Source organism: Phoxinus phoxinus (assembly GCF_949152265.1).
Source record: "Phoxinus phoxinus genome assembly, chromosome: 17".
Taxonomy (NCBI): domain Eukaryota; kingdom Metazoa; phylum Chordata; class Actinopteri; order Cypriniformes; family Leuciscidae; genus Phoxinus; species Phoxinus phoxinus.
This window is the reverse complement of record NC_136892.1, coordinates 2,868,694-2,880,521: the sequence shown is the minus strand read 5'-3', so window position 1 is coordinate 2,880,521 and position 11,828 is coordinate 2,868,694. Positions and strand designations below refer to the sequence as shown.

The 11,828-nt window shown below is 37.2% G+C and overlaps 1 protein-coding gene across 2 annotated transcripts in view; it reads left to right on the top strand.

Moving 5' to 3' along the window:
* shroom1 (shroom family member 1) overlaps positions 1–11,828 on the top strand; it is a 57,789-nt gene that overhangs the window by 43,578 nt on the left and 2,383 nt on the right. For both annotated transcript variants that reach the window (XM_079585054.1, XM_079585055.1), the window contains 5 exons: positions 165–217; positions 1,709–2,161; positions 5,493–5,993; positions 6,764–6,872; positions 8,801–9,073. In XM_079585054.1, the coding sequence (XP_079441180.1) occupies positions 165–217; positions 1,709–2,161; positions 5,493–5,993; positions 6,764–6,872; positions 8,801–9,073 (1,389 nt within the window). The remainder of the gene's footprint in view (positions 1–164; positions 218–1,708; positions 2,162–5,492; positions 5,994–6,763; positions 6,873–8,800; positions 9,074–11,828) is intronic.

The window sequence follows — 11,828 nt, the reverse complement described above, 5'->3', positions numbered from 1 at the left end:
TACTTTATGTTCCGAAGATGAACGAAAGTCTTACAGGGTTGAACAACATGAGGGAGAGTAATTACTGACATTTTTGGGTGAACTAACCCTTTAATTCCAGTTAAGTTTTTAGAAAGCTCCACTAACACTTTGTTGTATTTGAATCATTTATTTTTGTTCCATAGGTTCGGAAACATCTGGATGTGTTGTCAGCCATTCACAACATGGCTATCTCAAGGTGACCTTTTATTACTCATATTGCTAAGTAGGATAACAGAGATTATAATGTCTATACTGTATTTATTATAACCACAGTTTGAACAGGATTGAGTTTGACTACAAATGTAAACAATAGCCGCATTTCCATTACCCTTCAAATTGCGCAAATTAATGTTGCACATGGAAATGCATCAATTTCGCAAAAACTCCCATATATAGCAAAAAAAGTTTTTACACTCGCATGTGGTATCTTAGGCAATTAGAAAAAGGAATATTTCGCAAAACTGCAATGGAAATGCATTTACAGGTCACATGACGTACGTAAAAGTTGATCATTCTTTAAAGATGATGCGGTGTGTTTGGACAGAAGACGAGACAGAGTTCTTCATTAAACTCATAAAAGACCAAAGTATCACAGGAATACTGGATTCTAAACATTAAACAACAAAGAAATCCCACTATTAATCAAGACATTGAAGCATAAAGGAGAGAGAAACACCTCAAATGTGCCTTTCCCAAGTATAAGGGCCTTTCCTTGCCATTAATGCTTTGGTAACACTCATAAGTCTCCTTAGATTCAAATGAATTGCCATTGCGGTGGCTGGGATATACATAAACCTACTAACATCCGTGGCCATGGTTCTCAGAAAATTCTCAATAAGGAAAAAATTAAGTTGTAGGCGCATAACATCTCTTAAAGGGGTGGTTGATTATGATTTCACTTTTCTAACTTTAGTTAGTGTGTAATGTTGCTGTTTGATCATAAACAACATCTGCAAAGTTACAACGCTCAAAGTTCAAAGCAAAGGGAGATATTTGCTTTTAAAGAAAAGGACTACAACAAACGACTGGTAGAAACTACACGACATTCCTCCCGGGCTAGTGACATAACCAACACTAAAATTTACATAAGCCCCGCCCCCTGAACACGATTTATCGATTATCATGACAGAATATGCTAATCAATGACTAGAAGATAACTACACATAAGCTACATAAATTCATCAACTAACCATTCAGAAATGTCCTGTTGCTTCTACATGTTGTCACTTCTTCTTGAGTCTCTCCATCTTTCTGACTCCGGTTTGAACATAAAAGTCTAAAAGTTTTAGAAATGTTCAGTGTGTGTGTGTGTGAGGTAAAAGGACACGAGCTGTTGAAGCTCCGCCCCCTGTGCCGGGAGCAGCAGCTCATTTGCATTTAAAGGGACAGACACAAAACGAGGTGTTTTTGCTCACCCTCAAAAAGTGACAACTTTAACATGCTATATAAAAATATCTGTGGGGTATTTTGAGCTAAAACTTCACACACACACTCTGGGGACATCATAGACTTATTTTACATCTTGTGAAAAGGGCATTATACCACCCCTTTAATAGAAACACGTAATTTCGCAGTAGTTTTTTATCAACAATTAGAAAATATCTCAAAAGTGTTGCGTAGAACTGTAATGGAAACGCGGCTATTGACACATTTCGGTTCCTAATTTTAGTGAAACTTTCTTTTTCAGTGCTCAAAGAAAAGTAGAAGATCCACTAGTCCATCATAGTCGTACAGCATCGGCCCATGATGAGCGGCGGGCACAAATCAGAGCTCCGAGAGGGAAATCTATGGAGGAACTTGGTGTGTCCATTATCACGAAACCTGAAGTTCTCAGCAGAAGTTCTGAGCAGCTTGACCAACTTCAGGGCGAGCAGGCCGTGCCCGGGACAGAGAAGAGAACGGTGTCATTTCTTGCTGAAGGAAGGCACACACCGAGGAAGACCCTCAGCGCCGGAGAACACACGGATAACTCTCAGGCCGGTCCTGAGCACCCACTCCTAACCAATTCTGCTAAGCATTCATCCTCCAATAATGATGAAATCCATATAGCTTCACACAATGGACGTAAACATAAAGTTGACACTGCTCTGTCCATCCCTGGTCACTCCACTGGACCTGCTGGAGTCATGCTGGAAGTCAGGTATATCTAGATCCATTGCTGTAAATGCATTCATTAGTGGGACTTGCCAAGGCAAGTCTGCATGTAGTTCTTACAGGTGAAACTGCAAAAGTTCATATATATTCAGTAATTCAACTTAAAATGTGAAACTAATATATTATATAGACTCATTACATGCAAAGTGAGATATTTCAAGCCTTTATTTGTTATAATTGTGATGATTAAAAAAAAATCATAAAAAAAAATCAAAAAAAAAAAAAAAAAAAAACCTCTCCTTTACCCTCCCTTGTTTTGGCTTATGCTACTCTGAGCAATTCCAGAACTTTGTATTTTGAGCACTTCTTGCGTTATTTTTGCTTCTTCACGATGACTCGCTTGTTGTAGTCCTCAGTTGTAAGTCGCTTTGGATAAAGGCGTCTGCTAAATGACTAAATGTAAATGTAAAAATGTAAATGATTATGGCTCACAGCTGAGAAAACATTTTCACAATATTCTAATTCTGAATTTGGGGTGTTCATAAGCTGTAAGCCATAATCATCAAAATTATAACAAATAAAGGCTTTAAATATCTCACTTTGCATGTAATGAGTCTATATAATATATTAGTTTCACATTTTAAGTTGAATTACTGAAATAAATTAACTTTTGCACCATATTCAAATTTTTCGAGTTTCACCTGTACTCATGAAATCAAAATTGACTGTATTGACTGTCAGCGCAGATTGCTAGACTTGTGGTGAACAATTCATCAATGCAAGTCAATTTACATTAAAAAAAAAGTATTGTAATCTTTAATCAAAATCTGAAAATGTACTTCCCCTCTGGAATGGCGTTCCTTCTCTATTGACGGCTCTGGCTCGTTGTAAACTTGCGTTCGGATGTGTCTCCATTTCTGAACGCCTACTTTACAAGAGCCAATCAATTCCCAGGCGGAAAATAAACAAGCCACACCCTCTGTTTTTCTCGTTCAATAATTTCCGTTCCACTCAGAAATACGTCACAATACTGAGGAAAAGTATTCCGTCAACTCCCCGTTGACGCGACTTTAAAGAGATACTTCAGCATTTAGCATTAATAATAATAATAATAAGTTTATTTTATATAGCGCCTTTCTAAAGACTCAAGGTCGCTTTACAATGAAATTGTATGTACAATGCATTAAGCTTTGTATCAGTAGAAAACCTGTAGTATTTTCGAATTACCGTGCTTCCCTCCCTCATGTCCCCCTGAGACGAGAGATTTATGTATTTTTTGTCTGTAAAAAATCCTCCGATGACGCAAAAATCACCATTTTGCGTAATCTGAGGCTTTTTTGGCCAGAGGCTAAAAACTGCAGCCAGTAGGAGGCGCTAGATCCGCATGTTTTCAACCCGCCCATAGAGGGGGGATCTCACTCACAGAATGCACAAATAGCCAGCCATCTTTTTTTGGAAGCTAAGCTAACAGGCTCTTGTTCTGTGGAGAAAGCTGAGTAGTAGGGGTTACCGGAAAGTAGTAGTAAATGTCCGGGACATCCTTTTGTTTAAATTTAACTGAATTCACTCCGATTGGTGAATCTGAATGTAGTGTTTACATGAACGCTAAACAAGTGATCGGTTAATGTGCGTTTTAACATTGCTAAGAAAATCCCCGCTCCTCCGTGAGAGATACGAGACCGGTGCGTCTCACAGGTGCCGCTCATCAGTAATCACGCGGCGTTCTCCCGCGGCCCTCAGTCTCGTCCTGCTCGCCGCAGTAAACATGAGGAATTGCGATTGTAGAACGCAAACGCCGAATCCCGGACATTTTGGGCCAATCCTGGGCAGACTCGTCACGGAGACTTACGATAAAACGGCGTCTTTTAAGTTTCGAGTCAACTAGTAGCCTAGCCTAGTTGTCTAACTGCGCTCTTACCGGTGGGCGTGGCTTGGGAGTGGCCTCGTAGGGCAGCGAAGCAAGTGCATTCTGGGAGTTGTTGTCTTTCATCCACATGAGCCAAAAATAAATTTTCTGGCTTTTCTCAGTCTAGAAGGCTCCAAATTCAAAAATAATTTCACATTTCTACTACATAAATGACCCAATTTAAATACACATTCATCTTTCCAGAGGTGAAGTATCCCTTTATGTAATACATATTTGTCTGAGGATCATCTTACATGTTTCTGCTACAGACATGAATGATACTCAAAAACTTTTCCAAAGTATATTTCCAGTTTGCACACTTGTTCAATCTTTCCTCTGGGTTAGGAATTAATCCTAGGTATTAATGTTTCAAGGTTTTACACTGTGCATTATTAAATCCCGGACTAATGTTCTTATTTGCATGTCGATATCATTGAAACATTTTTTTCACTCTTGTCCATCAGAATTCATTACAAGCATGGAGAAACTGGTGTTTAGAGAAAGTGTCTGTGACTGTAGTGCATGGATATTTAATGAGGCACATTTTACGATTATCTTTTTGTGTGTACCCAGCATAAACGAGGCAGATCTGAATGCCAGTCAGTTATGGAGGGTATTAAAGGATAATTCCGGTATTTAACACCTTGAGTCTATATTGTAGTTTGTTTTGGATGAACAAGAGTGGTGGACAACATTTTTTTGACAATGGTTCCTCTCTCGAGTTTTTGACTATAAAAGAATTGGCCATGGACCCATTTAACATTGGAGTCAATGGGCATGTCCGAAAATGTAATTAAAAAACAACCTTTAACATTAGTTTTCAAAACTGTGCAACTCACCGAGTGATTAGTGATGTTAGTTGATGTTCCAGAAACAAAAAGTGTTGCGAAATTCAGTTTCTGTCGTGTTTTATTCGTCATTTTGTAAAATCCCATTGAATTCTGTTGAAGGACTGAGTCCTTCACTATAGCAAAATAAACTGATTGAAATCATATATTGCGACGATATATTGTTTATAATCATCAACGAACACCACTAACCACTCGGTGAGTTTAACAGTTTTGTAAACGAACATTATTGGCTGTTTTAATGACATTTTCGGACATGCCCATTGACTCCAATGTTAAATGGGTCCATGGCCAATTCTTTTATAGTCAAAAACTCGAGAGAGGAACCATTGTCAAAAAAATGTTGTCCACCACTCTTGTTCATCCAAAACAAACTACAATATAGACTCAAGGTGTTAAATACCGGAATTATCCTTTAAGGTTAATGTTTTTGATTAAAGATTACGAGGGCATATGAATTAAAAAACAATTTTTATTTATAATAAACACTGCAACATTCTGTAAAAAAAATAAGAATTGTCCTTTTTTGATTTCATGGTGACTTTAAAATGTAAATATCTAGTTATCAGGTACATTTCTGTGAAGGCATTGTTATAATTTACGTTTATTTTGATATATTACAGCAAGGAGCCGGAGGTTTTATCTCAAGATAAGAGTGTCTCCAGTCAAGAGGTTTCTCTCCTTCATGGCGTCAGAGCAGATCCTAGTCTGCGGATCTCGACTTCTGAGGCACATCGTTCATCTCCTGAAGCGCAGACTTTTACTGAACCCCAAAATGCACCACCTGACCCGTATGGTGCGAATGAAGCCATCACAACACCACCTGGCATTCAGGAGTCCAGCCTGGTTCCTGCACTTAACGGGGAACAACACAGGAACACAGAGGAGGAAGTCGGCCCTCGTGAGATTGAAAACAGGGCGCCGGAGTTGGACAAACTCAAGTGGGAGGTGCTTGTTCAGGAAGTGGTCTCAGCTGACCAATCATTAGCTCGCACTCTTTACCCTGTAACCAATAGGAAGACAGCGCTCATGCTGATGGAGCAGCTGTTATCTGAAGATAATCTGCTAATGGAGGAGCACTACAAGAAGAAACAGGGGCAGACGGTTAATAACTCTGCGCACAGGTGACTACTGCACATATACACATCAACACTTAAAGCCCTTAAGGAGGAGTTCACTTTCAAATACAAATGTCCTGATCATTTACTCTCCCCCTCGTCATCTGTTCATGTCTTTCTTTCTTCAGTCGAACAGAAATTAAGGTTTTTGAGGAAAACATTGCAGGATTTTTCTTGAAGTGACAGTAGCCTAATAAACCTGCTGCCAAATTATGAGATAATATTAAAAATATCTATATGGCAGTTTTCCCTCATGGTATTGATGTCAAAATTGTGTCCAATGAAAATACCGAGTGGCTGTAACTTTGGAAAACCACAAAAAAAGTTCATGTCAAGCCCTCATTATAATGTAGGCTATTATAATATGTGGTTACAATTATTCATGTGATCATATAATGCATTAAAACACTTTTTTAATGCAGTATATACATTTTGATAATTATGGCGTTCAGCTTATGAAAACCCCAAATTCAAAATTACAATATTATGAAAAGGTTTTCATAAGCTGTAAGTCATAATCATCAAAATTTTAACAAATAAATGCTTGAAATATCTAATTTAGCATGTAATGAGTCTATATAATATATTAGTTTCACCTTTTAAGTTGAATTACTGAAATAAATGAACTTTTGCAATTTTTCCAGTTTCTCCTGTATATAAAGGCTTTAATTAAAGCATTTTGTCCTTTTCTAGGTTATAAATAAATGGCTCTATTCTACATGCTAGACTTTCATCTGTATTTTCATTTGATATTTTTTGTATTTTTGTTTTTAAAGCACCGAGATGCCAGTGTGTGACGAACCGTCACCTGTGAACACTGAGTCTGTTCTCTCGAACCCAACAGAGGAACTGTGCGACACACAAATGGATATCATGGACAAGAAGGTACTGGAAAGTATAATTATGTTATATAGAATGATGTTTATGGTCCGTGCCTTATTTTCCACACAGATTTCAATATTTTATGCTGTGCAAGATTCACGTCTTCTTAATAATAATAATAATATGTTTATTTTTTTATAGCGCCTTTCAAGAACCCAAGGTCGCTTCACTAAGTAATAATTGTAATTCTTAAAAATTCTTAATAATTAATAATTGTAATTCACAAAGTAATAATTTGTAATTCTTTCAAACTACAAACTCTTTTTAGTCTGACTAAAGCAATAATAATAACACTTTACAATACGGTTCATAAGTTAAAATATAAACTAACATGAACTAACAATGAGCAATACATTAGTTACAGTATTTATTAATCTTTGTTAATGTTAGTTAATAAAAACTCAGCTGTTCATTGTTTGTTCATGTTAGTTCACAGTGCATTAACTAATGTTAACATACAACTTTGATTTTTATCATTAGTCAATGTTGAAATTAATATTTACTAAGATTAATAAATGCTTTCATTCTTAGTCTATGTGTGAACTAAGGTAGTTAACTAATGTTAAATAATGAACCTTATTGTAAAGTGTCACCGCAATAATAACATGCTCCGGAAAAGAGGTGATGCATGACTTTTATTTAATCCTTCAAATATTTGATTTTGCATTTGCATTATGTACACAGATGAAGACTGTAGATCTACTCCTCACAAAACTCATTAGCCTAGGGACACACATATAATCTCCAGCTTGTAGAATATAGTAACAACAATTTTAACAATCAGTACTTTTTTCCCGCCACAATATATTTAGGCAATAAGGCCATTTATTAACATTAGTTAACATGAACTATCAATTAATTTTAATAATCTGACATCAGAACATATAAGAGGATTTGGTAACACTTTACTCGAAGGGGTGTGCAAGACTGACACGACACATGTTATGAATATGAAGGAGGTTTTATGCATGTTCTACTAGCCAAGAAAAAAAAGAAATGTGTGTATATATATATATATATATTATACAATTTGGATTTCATACATTCATTTCTTATTCAAACAAAATCCTGTCATCCAGCATCTCCTCTTTCATCCTCATCCTTTTCACCAATAAATGTGTTTTAAGAGGACCGATCAATACAGTTCAAAGAGCTCAAAAAATTTAGGATGTTGGAAAATAACAGTATTTTCTGTTAACCAAATGCTATTTAATCCTCTTCAAAGCAAATGAACAAGCGTGCCGTTATTTGTTGTGTAGTGACTGACGTGTGTGTTCAAGTAAGCCGGATATGAGCAGATTCTGCAATACGCTGTATTTAATATTTCATAAACGGGTTTCAAAGTGCACGTTTTTGAAAACGGTCTCTCTCTCTCTCTTATCTCTCCGACAGCGAGTGACACACAAACCCGCCTCCATTCACTCACTCGTTTCATTTGCTCCTGATGAATATTGTTGCTGTTACAATGAACTAAATGAGTTATTTTTCTCTGCTTATTGCGCATAAACAGTCAAATACACACAAAATAATGTCAAAATACCTGTCTTGATGAGTATTCACATAAACACATCCATGTAAACAACAAAAACGTGATCTCTGAAGACGATGACGTCATGAACATGCGTGTTTCATCGCCATCTAGTGTCCTGGTGGCAGAATACAGTGCTTTTAGTCGTTTTCATGGATCCGTGTGAATGGGGATCGCTTTGACAATGGCGTCGTCTGTATGCGGAAAACTCAAAGGAAAAACTTCTCCATTTTAAGCGTATCGCTGTCGTGTAAACGCACCCTAAGTAACATGCTAGTGATTTGACAGCGTCAGATGATCTGTACCCGCATTTGGCAGGTTGGATTTCAAACCCTGCCAATAATTATTGAGTTATTATTATTAAAAATAAACATGTGTTGTCTATGGTTCCTCTCCCGTGCAGAGATGGCTGATAGCACGTATAGAGGAGCGGTTGAAGTGTGTGGAGGAGGTCCGGTCCGGCGTCCAGGCCGAGGTGAAGGCGAACGGTGTGTGTGGCGAGGCTCTGGAGGCTCTGGTGCGGGAGAGCTGTGTGCCGGCCGAGCTCGAGCGATACACACAGTTTATAGGAGACCTGGAGCGGGTGGTGAGTCTTCTCCTCTGCCTGTCCGCTCGCCTGGCCCGCGTGGAGAACGCCCTCAGCGCTGCGGACGACAGCATGGACACCGAGGAGAAGGTGAGTTCATTACACACGAAAAGGTTACAGATGTAAAATAAGTCTCTGATGTCCCCAGAGTGTGTGTGTGAAGTTTTAGCTCAAAATACCCCACAGATATTTTTATATAGCATGCTAAAATTTTCACTTTTTGAGGGTGAACAAAAACGCGCGGTTTTAATGCGTGTCCCTTTAAATGCAAATAAGCTGCTGCTCCCGGCACAGGGGGCGGAGCTTCAACACACATGCACTGAAAATATCAAAAACTTTTAGCCTTTTATGTTCAAACCGGAGTCAGAAAGATGGAGAGACTCAAGAAGGGACACATGTAGAAGAACAGGACATTTCTGAACGGTTAGTTGATGAATTTATGTAGATTATGTGTAGTATCTTCTAGTCATTGATTAGCATATTCTGTCATGATAATCTATAAATCGTGTTCAGGGGGCGGGGTTTATGTAAATTTTAGGGTTAGTGATGTCTTTAACCCGGGAGGAATGTCGTGTAGTTCCTACCAGCCGTTTGTTGTAGTTCTTAAAAAGCCATTTCTGTAAAAGCAAATATCTCCCTTTGCTTTGAACTTTGAGCGTTGTAACTTTGCAGATGTTGTTTATGATCAAACAGCAACATTACACACTAACTACAGTTAGAAAAGTGAAATCATACTCAACCGCCCCTTTAATGAGGTGTGTCTGTGTAGATAGCTAGGAGGGGCCCTAAACACACGAAAGGTTGAGTGCTGGGAAACACTTATTGCTTTAGATCTGCTTTAGGATTGACTGGTTCTGCTGGATCAGATGTCGATGGTGTCAACACTTCCTGACGGAAACCAGTCTTCAGTTTCGATGAGTTTTGCGATTGCACTGCCCTCTTGTGACAAACATCTGAAGTGCAATCTGTGAGATAAAATATCAAATTATCTGTCATGTTTTGTGACTATTGTTGATAATTTATGTCATTTATTTTGTGACTAAATATATTATTCAAATATAAACTACCAAAACTACTTTAAAGTCCCCCTGTAGTCGATCATTTTATCCCTTAAAACTCCTCTTTTTTTCACCAAAATTATATATTTAAATGTTTTTTCCTTAAAAAAAGCCTTAAAATATCTTGAATGTAACTCGACACCCTTGCCTAATTTAGTATGCGTGGTTTTATGAATATGCAAATGAGCCCCGCCTCCACTCACTCACTCACTCAGAGATCCACTGGTTGACGATCACACGTTGATCTGATTGGTTACAAGGTAGTGTGTGACGTCAGAAACACCAGCGATTTTAAACCGTGTTTTTGAGACTGTCTTTGGTTCACTGCAGTTTTAAGCAGAAAATACTCAGCAATGCTGTCGACTTATGAACTTACACATGATTTGTGTTACAGCAGATTAAAAACACCACATACACACATAAACAACATTAAAAGCTGGATTTACACCACAGGGGGACTTTAAAGAAATGAAATGTCATGTGTCCTTGCTGAATGAACGTATCATTAATAACAGTGAAGACATTTAAAATGTTACAAAAGATTTGAGATTTGATTTATTAGACGAGAAACACGCCTCATCCTCATTTGTCAAGAACAACACAATAAAGTTAAAAACGTGTTGATGTAAAGCACAGGTTACATTGGCATTGCATACTGTTATAAATACAAAGCAACAATTTGCTAAATTTACAATCACAATCTTGCAGTTGCGAGAAAAAACTCTTATGAGATAAAAAGTTGCAATTACCTTTTTATTTTTTATTTATATATTAATGCATGGACATGGAATGTGTTTCATGAACACGAGTTGTGAAAGACTTTCTACAGTTTTTTCCTAAAAGATGTTCTTCGGAAATATCCTGTGCTAAAAAGTTGCAATTGCCTTTTTTTATATTGTTTTATTCCATGGCGGAAACAAGCTTCCGTAATCCGAGCTTTAAGACGAGACACCACAGGTGAATAGGGTAAAGTTTTTAACTAGCAGATATCACCATGAAACTTTCCCAGTTGATTCCCTACATTAAGATGAGAAAAAAATGTATTACACGTTTTCTGTAATTTAATGTTTAAATATGCAAATTAGACAATGTCTAATTAAATATGTGCTAATTTGCATATATAAAAAAAAATGTATTGGATAAAGCCAGGTTAAAAAGAATTGTTTCATTGTGTTCACATATTAGATAATAAAAAAATTACTGAGGGATTTATGGATATCTACTTTTGTTATCCTGTAAATCAGAATATACTGTCAATAGCCTTAAAAAAATGTATTTTCGCCATGTTTTTTGGAATAAAATGTTATATAAATCAGGCTAGGAATAATATATTTACAAATCCCTCTGTAAATGTCTTCATAATATAACTAGGCACAAGACTGGAAGGTTTGGTGTATATCGGTGCGACTGAAGTGGAGATTTCAGACTTGGAGAATGAGAGAAAAGTCATTTTGAGAAAACGGGCTTTAAAGATTTATCATCAGCCAATGAGATTGCGCATTCACCCTTTTACTTTCACGATTGGTGCTGATTAAAAGGAAATGACCATATTTGGATCCAACAGCATTGTACAGGAGAGAGAGAGCTTTCTAACGGTGTGTGTGATTAAAAGGGAGCAGACAGAGATCGCGGATCATGATGATTTATAACGCCAACTTTTGTTGAATTTAGAAGAAATCTACAGACGCAAACAGACAGTGTAGTAAAATAAAGACCTAAATGTGTATTTCTGACTTTTTTTCACCACAAGTCTGAAAGAAGACATGTTATTGAAGACAAATATCCCA